A 15,966-nucleotide genomic window follows, 5' to 3' on the forward strand; every position below is an offset into this window, starting at 1 on the left:
AATAAATCATTCAAGTTTCCGAACATGACTGAGTTCACTTTTAGTTACCGTAAATAATAACTACACTATGTTCATATGCCCTATATAGAAATGTATTCATGTAGCAGGCCTCGAAATTTGTACTTTTTTCCGGCGGTCAAGCATGTCCTACAGGACTGGCCCTTTCAGCGGACATTTAATATCTCAACCGGACATATTTTTTGGATGTAGATTTTGCACAAAATCACACTACAGTATTGTGTAGTCGTGTTTGTAGAAGATTTTCTACAACAGAATAACTCTGCAATGGTTGATGGCTTAATTAACCGACCCTGAAGTATATCGCTTGCAAATAAATCAGTGCGTTAATGACAGTCGTGTAATGACGCAATAAACACAATTGAAAACAACAATCCAAATTTCCTTATTACAAAAGCAACTACGATCACTTATTCCATGGTTTTTGCGTTATAGAATTGTTGTGCCAAGCGATTAGGCTACTGCCGCCCGGGGTCGTAAATCTCCAGCTCAGGACCGTCCAGACAAATGCGCATTAGTGACTCAATAGTGTTAGTCCTCAATAGTGTTAGTGTTAACTAACTAACACAATAGTGTTTTAGTCTAACACCCTCCCTTCTGTGCAGAAATTCTATTTCTATCAGTATCAGCGTGAATAAGGTCGCCACATTCGCCTGAGCACGTGCGGAACCCAGCTGAGACTTGCTTCTCTGTGACGTTTCTTTTTAACAAACAATCAATGTAACGCAATAATCCTCATTGTTAAAATTAGAATACATATCCTGCCGAAAAGTTCAGACAACTTTATTTCAAGGCAACATTGCAAGGCGTTGAAATGATGTAAAAATGGCTACTTTTGCCATCAGCTCGTTAACCACGCCACTCTAATGTGATCTTTAAAGCAATTGCTTGTACTATTATTGCTTCAGCTCCGTATTTGTTCGCGTTAAACGAACAATTGTCACAATTCAAATTTAAAATATATTTTTGCTGCATTAGCTCTATTTTTGACAAGAATTTTGCGGCGGTCATTTATGACCGACCAATGAGTCGGCTTCGGCAGACATTTGAGGTCATTCCGGAGGTCATGTCCGCCATGACCGCCGGAATTTCGAGGCCTGCATGTAGTATAATATACGGTAGTGTTTTCTCAAGAATTGACCTACCTGCCAAGCTGATACAATCTGCCAGACTTTACTCGGAATAGCACCTAAATGAACGGGCGCAACAGTGCTCCGCACCTAAACATCCTGACACCACAGTGTGCGCGCCTATTTGACCGGCGCCTAACTGTCTGCGCCTAAAAGACTTGCTCCCCAAACCAGCGCCACTTGATTTTGCAGTTTTTTTAGTTTGTAAAGCCAGGCACTTACGGCTTAACCAACTGAGCTAGCGGGACAATGATACACAGTATTAAAGATATTTCGGCAGCAGTGGCCGAGTGGTTAGCGCTTTGGGCTCACAGTCGAGAGCCTGCGTGTTCGACTCCAGCCACCCGCACCTGCTGTTGTTTCTCTGGGCAAGAAACTTTACGATAATTGCCTCTACCTAGTGATCGATTTCGAGTAATGGGTAGTACCAAATTGAAGTCATAAGTAGAGTAGACAACCGGAAACAGACATTGTCGTCGGCTGCAGCGTGGGTCAGGTGTACGTCGGAAGGCGTACACCGATGCATAGCGCTCAAGTCCGCTTTCCCGCAATGCAGGATAAAGATAAACAAACAAACAAACAAACAAATATTTGCAAATGGTTTTGGTATAATGTTACCGGTATAATATAGTTTTTTCTGAGGAATACCGTACCATTCCAGCTTGAATGTTTTTGTTCTCAACTACGTAGGTTACACAAAAAGAAAAAAAAATACTTTTTTTCTATCTGTTTTTGTTATTTCTTTGAAAACAACTTTTTTCATAAACCATTTGTCTTGAATTCAGATTGTCTAAAATAAACAAATTCCTTCACACACATAGTGGAATTTAGAAGGCAGGAATCTGAGTCACTGAGTGAAGTGAACCTGAAGTCAACTGAGCAAGACGTGATTTGCCGTACACAAAGTTGCCAAGTTAAAAACGTGAAATTGCTTTCAGGTCTTTTCTGAAGTGAAACAGGAATTTCGATCAGAGAGAGAGAGAGAAACCTTTTATTTTGTCTGTTGCGAAAAATAATATACGGTACAAACATATATATATATTCAACAACAGACAGGAAGCAGCGAAAGACTATATTAGTCATCGAGTCAGCTGCTTCCCGTGTTTTTAATGTAACAAATGTAAAGCATCGGCATTAAATGAAACAGAGAGAGAGAGAGGAACCTTTTATTTTGTCTGCTGCAAAAAATAGTATACGGTACAAATATAAACCGGTACAAATATAGTCAACAACAGACAGGAAGCAGCGAAAGACTATATTAGTCATCGAGTCAGCTGCTTCCCGTGTTTTTAATGTGACAAATGTAAAGCATCGGCATTACGTTGCAAACAAGATAAGCATAAGTTCCGCAAAAATGTAAACAAAAAGTGGATTCCTGTGGTTTCATTGTAACATCAAAAAATATCATGCCCTACAAAAGTAAGTTAGTATGAGAAAAAAAACACCTATGCAAAAACAACAACTGTTAATTACTGCTAGCATAAAGGACGAAGCAAAAACGCTAAAAGTAGGCCTATCTTTATAAATTCATACTTTAAAAAAATCAGTCAGTTTATAGGCCGACTTGAGTACAGTTAATATGATTGCAGTCGTTAATAAGTAGTACGTAGCACAAGTTCGTGAGTAGTTGGCTAAGCCTATACCTATAGTAGGCCTACTAACAATGTTCAATCCGAAATAATCGTCAATGTTGTGACAATAAAAACAGTCACGGACCAAGTTCATTCCTATAATAAATTTTTAGTTTTTTCGTGAAAGTTTTAATACTAGTAGCCCCAGCTATTTCTGAAGGTAAATCATTCCATATTTTTGGGTCTAAGAATTTCAAACTGCCTTGACCCTTTCTTGAGCTGACACTACGTAACTTAAGTGAAAGTTATTTTTTTGAGAAGCTCTCGTGCCATGGCAATCAGAAAGATAATAACTTCAATAAAACTGAAAGTAAACAACCTACCATCATTGTCGACTGTGAACGCCAAGTTACTTTCGTAGCCTAAGCTTAAAACATCCTTTCTACATGAGTAAAATTATAACTAGAATTGTGTTGACATAACTATTGTTTAAATAGCTTCTGTCCGATTGATTCGATTCATTTTGTTTAGTCTGCCGAATATTTTGTAGATGTAGATCTTGTAATAAGGCCCAATGTGTTTTGAAATGACTTAGCCCCAGTGGAAGTTATTTTACCACTCTGCTCTTCTCAATGAGAGAAACGCATTAACTTCAAATGTTTTGATAAAGAAACAATAATCACTATTTTTTAGACTTTTTACAACATTTTCTTTAGGCTTGCGGTATGCTGGTCTTATTCTTTTGGTGTTGCAACTGTGTTAAATCCTTTTATTAGTAGGCCTACATGTTTTCGGCCACATTTTAAAGGTCGTTTTGTTCTGGTTTTACACTTTTGCTCTAACTTAGCAAGCATTAATTTCACCTAAGCTCATGATAGTCAGATCAGAAATCAAACCGAACTGCGGGCCAGATGAGTCATGTATAGGCTAATGGTCAGTGTTGTACGTTGACGCTGAGGCTAGCGCCGTCAATTTATTTTTCAGTTGACGGAAGTGATAGCGCCGTCAACTATTTTGCCGATTTTAAGCGTCAAGCGCTATGCGTCATTTTTTATTTTCATGGAAAAAAATGAAAAATCTCGTTTCACAATTAGAGTTTCACCTATGGTTTCACAATGTATTCTGGCCAGCGCGACTCATCCGAATTACCGGCTTTTGCGTTGGTTGGAATGGCTCCCTGGACTACACGCGGAAGAAGTTCGCCAAATGGTGATCAGTCTAGGGCCATTTTTATTTTGACCTAAAAAAAAATTTTTTGACTTTATTTTTATCAAATTTTGACTTTATTTTGACCTAACGAAATTGCTTATTTGTAAAGGTCACATTTCTTCCTTGAATTGATACCAGCTACCCAAACATAATATTTTGTCGATTTCAGACCCAAACGTAATATTTTGTCGAAGTCAAAGTTTTTATGGATTATAAAAAGTGCGTCGTGTTTTTCGGCGATAGGAAAATCTCCACAAATCTGTCTAACTTTTGCTGAAGACGATTTAGCTTGGCTATTCCTAAAATCCAAACTGTTGATTTTCGAAAAGACTACGTTTGTGAAGATGGAGCTTTTTATAAAAAAATATTTAAATACGTAACAATGAATAAACAATGGGCAATTTGCGATAAAAGGTACTGCTGATCCGTCAGCATTGTGACATATTTCCTGCTTTTATGGGTTAATATGGTTTAATTGTGTCGCAGTTCCTGATTTACAATGCTTCCACGAGGATTTTGACAAAAATTACTTTCAAGAAAACAAAAAGTTTGTCAAAAGCCACAATTTGACAAATTTTGACTTTATTGAAAATTTTGACTTTATTGTCAATTTTGACTTTATTTTGACCTATAAACTTCTTAGAAACAGTCACCTAGGTGCTAAAAATAACTTTATTCTTAGATTCGTGGATAGACGAGGTCCTTAAAAATTTTTGACTTTTGCGGGCCCTAATGATCACCCATGTATTGAGAACGAGAGATCAGAGACAGAAAGCGAAAAATTCATGATCGGCTTCGCGGAACGTTGAAGATACTTTATTTCAAGAGCTTTATGCCTCTGAAAAGAGCGATGTTGGTGCAGTGAACCTGGTTAAAAGATTTATACATGCTAAACTATCACAGCACGTTAGGAACAGTGATAGCCTACCTTTCCGAGTAAACGTTTTCAATTTATTTTTGAAATACAACACACCAATACCAACCAGCGCTGCTGTGGAACGCATGTTTTCACTTGGAAAGGACAATAGCCTGCTATGCGTCCCAAACGCAGCAAATTGTCAGACAAACGTTTTGAAATGCTTGCTTTTTCTGTAAGGAAATAACTAATAGGCTAAGCAGCTAATTACAATACAGTCTTAAAACATAATATCTGCTCTTTATTTTTAGCTATTGTTAGCCTAAACTTGGTTGAAATATTTCCGTTTTATGAGACGCTGGCAAAAAATAGCGCTAGAAATTAGCGCTGACGCCGTCAATTTCTTTAAGAGCTTACGCAGTACTTTACGCCGTAAAGTTTTTAGGCAATTCGCGCTGACGCCGTCAATTTATTTCAATGACGCGTACAACACTGCTAATGGTGCTTCGTTCCAGCAACAATTAGAAGGTTGGATGTTTGCAAGGATAGGCTTTCTAGATACGGTAGTTCATCGGAGTCGAACACCAGCATTCAAATCATAAGTGGTCCCCAGGGTCAAAGGTGAGCGTAGACCACTGATAGACAAAGTTGGAAAGTTCAGTGCAAGATGTCAATACCATGGCTTACAGAACCAATGAGGTGACGCGAGGTGATAGTTGAGGGGATTTTTCTCAAAGTAATCCTTCGGGCTGACTAAATTGCCCACACCTGAAATAAGGGATGTTCTAATACCATATAACCACATTGTATTCATCCCACCACATGACGCGAAAGAGATACCGAAGACCATGCTGCCTTGAGAAATCCCAGAAGACTGTTTTAGCAATAGGCCTATCCATAATCTCATCATACAATATTGTCATAAAATGCTGCCATCAACAAATACAACAGTCGTCTGCTATTAACAAAGTTTTCATCGTGTTACATAAAAAATAAATAATAGCCAATTTCAGCCACTCAGCAGCTTTTGGCAATTGCTTTTGGATCTGAAGATATTGATCGGCGAAACAATGTTTCCTGCCGTTGGCCGCTTCTCTATTCCAACCCAAGTTCATGGAACAAATATCGTTGCAAATCCATGTATCATAAAGATGTAATTTGAGCTCGAAAAAATCATCGTTTCTTCCAAGTAAACTTCCTTCTAGCGCCAGCCTGTCCAGGCTTCTTGCGTTCTCTTCGTCTGGGGTCCACGGTCAGTAAGCCAGCTGTAAAAGATTTATTGCACTATGTTTTAAAGTTTGAAATCATTTTTAAAATGTGTTCAATTTTAGAGATCGACCAGCAGCTTATGATGCGAAAAAACTTTTCTAGCTTCAGAATCAAAACAAAATTCATAAATTCAAACGTAGCCTGCAAGTATAACTTTTTAAAATGAAAGGAACTTTATATATTTTCCACTTCATAGTTTGTTTTACAAGTCATCCCAGTTAGCAAAAAGTCATCCAGATGTATTCTAACTCTACTTCTACTAGGTTGTGACAACATCAAAGCCAAGTCGTGAGGGCTTCTGTACGGCGCAGGTTCGACACCAATTGAATGCATGCGGCTGTGTCTTTGGTAAAATACTTGACAGCAGATACAGAAACTGGCGTCCCCACGTTTCCGTCCACTCAATCTTGGTCTTCAACTACTAGGCATGAGCCTAGATAGGCAACGCAAGACAATCAGCAGCTGAACTTCGTTACAACGTCGGCTGCATAGCCGAGTGGTGAGAGCCATCGAAAGAGCACTGGTTTGCCACCGCTCAAGAGCATGCGGCCGTGTCTTTTGACACTTAAAGGCATGCCTGAAGGTAGACACAGACAAGGGCTTCTTTGCCTTCTCGTCCACTTAATCTTAGTCATCAACTAACCGGCATATGCCAAGATACGCATCACGATAAGTTAAGACAATCAACAGCTGAACACTGTGAACAGTGTTACCTCGCCGCATTTGCTCAGCTTGATTGTCATCGACAAATGCAAGTAACCCTCTGGCAATGGCTAGTCTAATGGCCCCAGCCATGACCGACTTGTTGCTGCCTTCATACGTATTGATGGAGCCATTCAACATGCACCAGTTACCAGAAAATCCGCCATCTACTGTTGCTTCGACGTCGAATTTCCGAAGTAGTCCAAGAAAAGTGAAAGGCGCAATGAGAACTTCCCTGTAAACATCAGCAACAAGGCTTTAATAACCACAGCAGATCTAAATTAGAAGCAGTACATGGTGTGTTGTAACAAACACAATCAAGCGTATTTCAATATCGCTCTACATACCACAGTGTATTGTAGAATGCAAAAAGTATATTACACGTGAGACATTTCCATTGAGTGCAGTAACTCTGCTTTGTGCGAACCTAAACCTCGCCAGTTCAAGGGTCAAATAAAATAAGCAAATAACCAAGCTTTTAGTCTTTGTAAATTATTACAGTGGTTTTTCTTCACACCAAATAGATGTAGGCTATAAGAAAGTGTATAGAATTTTACATATAAAGTTTCACTACTTTTCGAAGTCGTCTTTTTGAATTTGAAAAATTACGCACATCGATAACCTCAAATAAAGACCTCACAAACATAGTGTGGTATAGGACTGCCGAAGTGAGTGCAGAAGACACGCAGTGTTGCACAATGCACAGCCCAAACAGCCAAATCCGTCATTTTTATATTAAATCGAATATGCGGACGTTGAATCAATGTAAAAATGACGCAATTTTGCTGTCTGATAGGCATGTGCTTAAACACTCAACCATAGACACTTTTTTCACCTATCTGGAATCATAATGAAGAACTCTCGCATGGGAATTCCATTGATGGTAATAATTCCTGACCCCTCACTGAATAACTTCACATTTGCGATAGCTGTCTTCCTTTTGCCTTTGGTGATGACAAATCTTCTTCCGCTATCATCAGTTTCAACCTAAAACAATTACATTTACATAAAAAATAGTATCTCAAGTACAAAAGAGAAATAACACATACCGTATTTTCTTAATCGAAGCAATCAAGCATGGTTTAGTATTTATACAGAAAAATTTTTCACTGCATGTGGAAAGGTGTTCACTGTTCATATAATACACACTAAGCTTAGCATTGAAAGCAGATGAGATTCACATTCTCTCACCTTCGCAATGGAATCCTTTTGGATGGTTTGAAGAGCCAAAGGAGCTCTGTACTTCATGATGAAGTCAAGGAACTTGCCAGCACATGGTTCGTCTACCAACCTGTTCATTTGGCCGATGAACTGCTCGTACTAAAAAAAGGATAATTTTCAATGAAAGTTCCTTCTTAACACAAGTAAAAACAAGGTATTTCACCTCCTTCTCAACGCAAACCCATACAGTAAATCAGTCGTTTTTTTACAATGATTCAACGTCTACAGACGTGAACACAGTGGTGAACTACCTTCTCTTTATCCACAACTAAATCATAAATACTATTAAACCTAGTCATTTGTGTGAACACAGTGGGGTAAAATAAAACTTAGGCTACGTAACAAAATCATATCACCATATGAAGGTTAACAAGTGGAACCTCCCATGTCATTGCTATACATTGCATCAATTGCATTATTATTTGTTTCCGTAAGCTAGGTCACGTGCAATCGTAAGGCGAAACATTCCCGCATTTCTACGTTATCACACGTAAAACGAAAGCAGCATTTTTACGCAGTCCACGTTTCAATGGAATAGCTTTCAGGAAATCTTAAGATCGTTGATATTTGAAGCGAAAATAACACTTGCAGCAACACTGCAGGGGTGTAGAAAAACGTAGCAAGTGACATAACAAGAAAATTAAATGTATTTTCTCCCCTCTGTTGCAGTGCACATCATTTGATGGTGTTGCTTGTAAAGTGTGATATTATTGTGAGAGTGTTATTTTTTTACTCTTATGTTTGACACAGAAAAAACAAACTGGCACAAAAAGATCACTGTTTGACCCAGTCATGTTCTAACTTGGCTTTGTTCAATGAAAAGTGAACACAGTTCAACACTAGATCCCTTCCACTTACCACCTGGTCCGTCAACTTGGATCGTGAGAACAAGATAGGTTCAAGTTCGGCACAGGTCAGCCACCGGCTCAGTGATAAATCGCTGCAACAGATAGGGCATCACTTGATGGTTACCAAAACCTCCTTACCCAGACAACAAAGCAACCATTTTTTTACATTGATTCAATGTCTGCAGATGCAGACGCAGTGCAGCATAAGAAAAATGCAGATGCAGTGTAAAAAAAAACGATTGATTAGCTGTCACTCTGGGTAGCCTATGTGATTTCGAAAGGAAGGTAAAACCAGCTGATACTTAAATTAAAACACTCAGAGCCTACACTAACTGCTTATGAAACTTATGGTGATGAAAAATAGCATGTTGGTTGGAAAATGGTACTACCCAGACAGCAAAATCCGTCATTTTTAAATGATTTTGCTGTCGGGGGGATATAATTTAAAATGTTATATAAAACTGTATTGCCGTACATATTTCATTTTAGAAGTCAAGCAAAACTAAGATGTGGTGGTATTTTCTCTTCGTTTTCGCAACAAGTCAAGAATTATGTACACACACTTACAGAGGTTCTGGCAAATCTTCCTTCTTGGTGATAGCATCTTGAATAGCCTGTGCTTCCAACACATAAACATATGCTTGATTCATGATGGCGTATAATTCCTGGTAGGGAGTGTAGAAAAGATAATGGAATGGCCTGCCATCCTTGTCAGTCTGAATCTCTGATAATAAAACCAGGAATAGAAGTGAATTTTTTTACATACTATATTGCAGGGTTACAACTTGAAAACAAAAATTTACTATTAAAGATAAGTCATGATTATGTAGCGTATAAACGAGTCTCCTACAACTCAGCAAGTGACAACTAAGCTAGCAACATTTCAGCAAGTTGCTGAAATTGGTAAATGATGATCAAATAAGCAAGTAAAAACTGACCAAACCGATACTTAGCATGTTACAAGTCAGCAAATTCAGTTTAGCAAGCGATGACCAAGCAAGTCCGATGCTAGATGAAAATTTCATTTGCTGACTTGGGCATTAGCTGAAATGTATATACTTGCTGAGTTGTCGCACGTCGAATGGTCAGACTACCATACAAACACTGTGATGTACTAGATCATTTGTAGTACATCACCAACCTATCCACTGACCTACGTACCTAATATTGCTGTAAACCATAGGCGCCGACTTTTCAAAAAACCTTGGGGGGCGAGAAAGGTGATGACGTCATAACCGTAACGCTATTTTACTCAATTAAAATAGTCTTTGAGTAAGCTTACTGTCTTGTTTATACTGACACCTAGGTCGCAAACCGAATTTATTAAAACCGCTGCTTGAAACGATTAGTTTTACACATGCAGGACGCCTAGACGTAAAAAAATTGATATTGTTAGGTCATAATTGGAACAGTTGGAAAACAAGCCGATTAATTTCCTTTCCTACGAGGGCATAACAACGATCAAGACAGTGAAGTTATCGAAATAAAACGCAAAAATCATGATCAGCTATCAGTTTTATTAATCTCGTTTTGCTAATTACTTACCTTCAAAGCGTTAACAACGGCGAAGTGTTTTCTCTTGTTTTTTATCGAAAGTCTTTATAGTCGAATACTGTCGAGTATAGGTCGAGATGTTCGCAAGTGATGTTCACCTCAAAAAGACAGTTGAACTTATACACGGAACAAGCTGTTTTTTCCAGGCAGTTTACAAAATGAACGCATTTTTGCTGCGGGAAATTGACGACGTAGATTACGGAAGGTGAAATGGCGTCGGCGGAAGCAAAGTTTTAAATACGTTTATTTGCAGTGATTAAATCTTAATTTTCAATTTTAATGATTTCTTGTCAATTCTAAACTTTATGCACTTGTTGAGCAATATGCAAAGCTCACGAGACAAAACAGCGGCAAGAGCTGTTTTAAGAGATCGATTTTTTTATTTTTGCGTGTAAGATATAATCGTTCTTATTACGTAACATTCCATGATGATGATCGTTGAAGTCGATGTCAAACCTTAGCGGCCGCATAAAACGATGATGTCAGGTTGGCTAGGTGATAATAGCGGTAAAAGACGTCGTTAATGCAGGCGATATCTGCGACCAAGCTCATTAAACACCTTTTCTTTTATCGGTTTTCGATTTAATTCTCACGCATTGGGAACAAAACAATGCGTTCTGTTCAATCATAATTGATCTCACAGCTGGAAGACCTTATTGAAAATAGCGCGTCTAATTTAGTTGGTTTACTTAATATTGCCGTGAATAGTTACGTGACTATTCCAACAGCGTAAGTTACACTACGATCTACTTTGAAATTTCCATACCCCATGTCAATACCAATTCTTAGATGAACCATCGAAAGGTAGTGTCGGAATAAGCTATTCGACTTATACACGGGTGAAGGAAATAATACCAATTTTCGGCTCAAAAGTAGGGGTTCGACGTATACGAGATTGACCTATACTCGAGTATAGGCTACACGGTAGTGCAGGAGTGTCATATTTCATATAGATGAGTGTATGAAATGTATATATTTTCACAATATTTACATCAATATAGTGCTTATTGAAGCAAAACACGGATGACAGTTTTGAAAAATGCATTTTTTCTTTAAGCTGTATTCACGTCGTTGTGTTGTAGTTTCAACTCGATAAAGTTTTCTAAATCGATTTCATGTTTAAAGTCACAAAAAAATCCAATGGACGCTTGGATAAACTCGTGAAATGAGAATAAACATTCAATCTCGCATTCGCTTTTTTGTTACCGCGCGTTTTGACTTTGAACTTGCTCCTCACGCACGGGAAGACAAGCAGTGTGTGACTGTGAACGTGCGCATCTCAGTAATTCACGTTCCAGAGAAAGCCATGCGATCAGCTGCTGTTTTGCAGTCATGAGCAACGTTAGGCTGTTTTTCGCTTTCGGCATTCTTTAAATCCGTTTAAATGATCTAAATCTTTTTCGCGAAGTATTTTATCTTTGAAACACCACTTGTAATAGACATTTTTGTTGCCCCTCAACCATAGATTTACGGGGGGCGCCGCCCCCCGGAAGTCGGCGCGTATGCTGTAAACTAATATATATCGAACTGTGCATGTGTTGTAAATGTAGTCAACAAGACATTTGGCATGCAGACAATAAAAGATCACTTTCTAACAGCAGACCACTTACTTTGGGAAGCTGGGAAAACCTTATTTGGATGCTGCAAAAAAAAAAGTATGCAGATGAATATTTCATTAAGAACTGTAGAAGCTGATATTAATACAGAAGACTTCAGATGTATCAATACAACAGGCTGACAGATTTTTATGTCAAAATATATTTCCCAACTTAGGACTGCATTCTAATAGAGAAGGTCACCATACTTGCAAGAAACATGGACGACTGCAAGAACTGCTTACATTTGCGATGTAATGATTGGAATGGCCTGTTTCGGAGAAGCCTATTCAGAGAAGACAGCCTTTTTCAGAGAAAAGCGATTTGGAGAATTTGTAGGGATTATTTAAATAGGCAGTTTTTTGTTTACTTTGATATATTTTCTCATGCGAAAGGTTAGGCAATTAACTTAATTTTTACAAGACAACCTAACAATCATTTCTAGGTAATTCTGGTGCCCAAGTAAATAATTCAATACTAATACGCAGACAGCGAGTCGATTATGAACATCAAAGGCTGTTGGAGAACTGCTTTCTTTTTGGCTGAGAGTTTATTTAATTAACCTCTATTGTTAATCATGATTGAAACGCCATTTGATAACTGTTTTTTTTCTTATGACCCCTTATCCGTTGTGCCATCCGTGTACCTTAAGGGGATCAATTTAGATACACTTTACCCTTTGAAGCAATCATCGTTGTATCTATCCAACAAGCCCACAATACTAGTCCCATGTTTATTAGCTTTTACAAAATATTTCCACTTACATCCATTCGTGGTCGAGATTTCTTGTCATAAAGGTCACTCGGAAATAAGTAACGAATGGCTCTCTGGAACAAAACTCTTAGATAATAACTGATCAGCATTAAACAGATTACAAAAATATAAATATATTGAGTGAAATCTATAATTTTATGGTTTTATCCGTTTTTAAAAATAAAAAATAAGGTATATACATCATTTGATGTTCCCAACATGCTACAATTCAATTTTTTATTGCTGGCGCAAACATGTATGATACATTGTACATACAAAGCAAAAAAGTGAACACACAAATTTGGCACTAACAAAAGGAAAAGATGGCAAAACCAAAATGTTTAAATTACGTATCCATAAAACAGTGCTTGAAAAATATATACTACCGTACTGTATCTTGAAAATATACATTTACCAAACCCAGAAAAGAAAGAGAAAAAAGAAAGTTTTATTTTGCTGGTTGTAAAAATAGGCCTACAAACAACTCTTACAAGTGCAACAAAGGCGATTTAAATTATATAGCTCACAAAAGAAATTCAAAAAGTTACAAGATCTTTGAATTTTTTACATCTAATAAAGGATCAGTATCGTCAAATTTCAAAATTAAAACATGTAACTTTTTTCTTCATTCAAAATGTTTTTTTTCTTATTAAAACAAATGACTCCAGTCTAGAGGCAAACTGCTGTTGAGCATCAATTCCAACTGCTTGGTGTTTAAAATTAAGTTCATCAAAATATCAAGGGGAACAACCAAAGTTCCAAACCTGGACATCAGACTCTGTGAACAAAGCAGGATCTTCACCCATCATGACTGCAAGCCGACGTACTCCCAATTCATACTCTTCAATTTTATGTCTGCAAAAATAACATTCATTGCAAGGCTTTGACTTTCTAGCTATATTTTATTATTTTAGTTTACAGTTTATGCCCAACTGAGAGAATTACGTCGGCTGCATAGCCGAGTGGCGAGAGCCCTGATTCGAAAAGGCGCCGGCTCTGCACCACTCAAAAGCTTGTGGCTGTATCTTTGGCAAGACACTTAAAGGCATGTAGTACATTGTGGAGTAGTGCCCCTTGGACTATAGCTCTTGATTTCTCTCATGATTATGAACGGTATGCTGCTCTAGAGAAATGCGTATGGCCCTCCTGAGGGCTATGACATACTGAACTGAGACTATTACAAGGTAAGTTATTAAAATTTAAAACATTTGTTTTTGTAATTAATTACACATTGATAGCTCAACAAATGCAAGCAAATTCTAAGAAAAAAAAGAATGGCCCAATATCTAAACCAATGGCCTTAAATTCACTAAAGTTTTAAAACTTCTCTCAAACTTAGCCAACAAATACAATGCACTTTGCAAATTCTATATGGTGCATGTCCAGTGTCCACACAAAAATGTACTATACTCTATGCTAATTTTCAGAAACATGTCACTACTATCAGTTCTTGTTTTTTAACCATGAATAAGAAATCTTGCACAACAAAACAAATGTCAATGTTTTCAAAGATGGACATAGAAGTTCCAAGTGATTGCATTTTTTACAGATACAGCAATCAGCAATTTGGTTACCGGTATAGCAATTCTTTAATTAAAAAAATTAATTTCTTTTAACTACTGTGTTTACAAAGATCAATATTGTTGTAAAATAAAAAAGTTGGTTACAATAACATACTCAATATAATCTTCAGGATAATTTCTTTGTAACTTCTTCTGCATGTTTACATTTGAAACATTTAGTGATGGAACTATTACTCTTCTCAACAACACTGAAGATGTTGATAAATTTCTTTGGCCTTGTAATGAAACAGAACACCTCTGTAAAATCAAGTATATATAGACAGTTGAAGTCTCCATTTGAAAAATACATAGTAATGGTATGTAGAGCAGAACATGTAAAAAGATAAAATACATTTTTCAACAACCTTTTTTTGTGTTCAATTTCCTTTTTTTTAATTCCACATAGCCAAGGGTGGCTGCTTGACTCAAAGACCTCCAAGGCCGCTTAGCAGCCCCGTTACAGTATCCACACATTTTATAGGACAGTTTGTTTTATTTGATATTGCTTTGTGAATATGTTTTTTTAATACACTACATATATATATATATATATATACTATTTTTGTTGTTTCTAACCTATGTGTCTTCAATCAATTTCTTATCTACACTATTACAAATGCTGTCAGTGCTAAAGTTTGCAAGTAATTTATTTTACAGAAAATAAAATCAAAAAGATTAGCCTACACTAAACAACAGTAACAGATGGGCAAGACATCAACTACAAAATCAATCTATAAATAAACCTATGTCAGTGCTTCAGAGCTTCTACAAGCTTATAAAAAAGCAAAGGGATTTTTACTCTGGAAACAAGTATTTAGCAAAGCACAAAATATAATAGAAGTAATTACACAATAATTAATTAAAAAATCTCACACGAAACATCACATACATTTAATCGAAAAGCACTTGAAATCCATAATCTTCTGGCAAACCTGCAAGTCTCCATCAAGTTGTGTAGGTCAAATTAAAACTACACAATCACTTAAAACAATTAACCAAAATGCTATCCAAGCTCAATGCTGCCTCATCACCAAAATATAATTAACCACAAAGCTAATGTTAACGTTTATCTGTGATATTAAAAACAGATACCTGTTCAGTTGCTTTTATTTCTGACCATCACACCAAAAACAAAAGTTTCACCCTCAACATAGCAGAAGTAAAAGTGAACGTTAAAACATGCTTGAGACCGAAATAAGTTATAAAGTACAAAGTAACAAGGACAAAATTGATTTTATGAAAAACCTTATATTATTAGTTTACAAACAGTTCATTACAGATGTGTAATGTGTTTTTACACATTTTGCAAGTCAATGTCTAGTCCAGGGATGCCAGCAACAAATTTCCAATAAACTTAGATTGTGTGCTAAAAAAAAACCCAGATGAGGCAAAAAAAACCCAGGTCCAGAAAATATGTAGTAAAGCGGTTAAAAAAAACCTGCGTGTGCTTTCAGCACTATTTTAAATCATTACACAGAAGCCTCAAAAAGCTACAAATAGTAACACGTATATATAATTATACAATATACAACATGCTTATGTTGGTAGGGTATAATGGGGTAATTCCGGACATGAGATAATTCCGGACAGCCTGGGGTAATTCCTATTCTAATCGTATTATCAGTTTATTTTATAAATTTCAAACAGAATTATAAAGAATAAATGCACACGTAAATAC

At 37.0% G+C, this 15,966-nt stretch overlaps 1 protein-coding gene across 1 annotated transcript; it reads right to left on the reverse strand.

Annotated features, from left to right (window-relative positions):
• Window positions 1–5,573: 5,573 nt before the first annotated feature.
• LOC145787630 (small ribosomal subunit protein uS9m-like) lies at window positions 5,574–15,353 on the reverse strand. Its single transcript, XM_082599408.1, has 11 exons — window positions 15,178–15,353; window positions 14,404–14,546; window positions 13,491–13,581; window positions 12,738–12,800; window positions 11,989–12,019; window positions 9,392–9,548; window positions 8,835–8,916; window positions 7,947–8,075; window positions 7,591–7,742; window positions 6,767–6,990; window positions 5,574–6,049 (listed from the first exon to the last, which is right to left on the reverse strand). Exons 1-11 carry the CDS (start codon window positions 15,232–15,234, stop codon window positions 5,958–5,960), a joined length of 1,221 nt encoding a protein of 406 aa, XP_082455534.1. The 5' UTR covers window positions 15,235–15,353; the 3' UTR covers window positions 5,574–5,957.
• Window positions 15,354–15,966: the final 613 nt, after the last annotated feature.

The sequence above is a fragment of the Aplidium turbinatum genome, chromosome 18 (genome assembly GCF_918807975.1).
Source record: "Aplidium turbinatum chromosome 18, kaAplTurb1.1, whole genome shotgun sequence".
NCBI lineage: Eukaryota > Metazoa > Chordata > Ascidiacea > Aplousobranchia > Polyclinidae > Aplidium > Aplidium turbinatum.

Coding starts and splice junctions, on each gene's coding strand:
- LOC145787630 (XM_082599408.1), bottom strand. CDS start 15,234: ATGGAGACTTGCAGGTTTGCCAGAAGATTATGGATTTCAAGTGCTTTT. Junction 12,801..13,490: donor TCACAGAGTCTGATGTCCAG/GTTTGGAACTTT, acceptor GTTTTGTTCCAG/AGAGCCATTCGTTACTTATT. Junction 9,549..11,988: donor GGTTTTCCCAGCTTCCCAAA/GTAAGTGGTCTG, acceptor TTTTATTATCAG/AGATTCAGACTGACAAGGAT.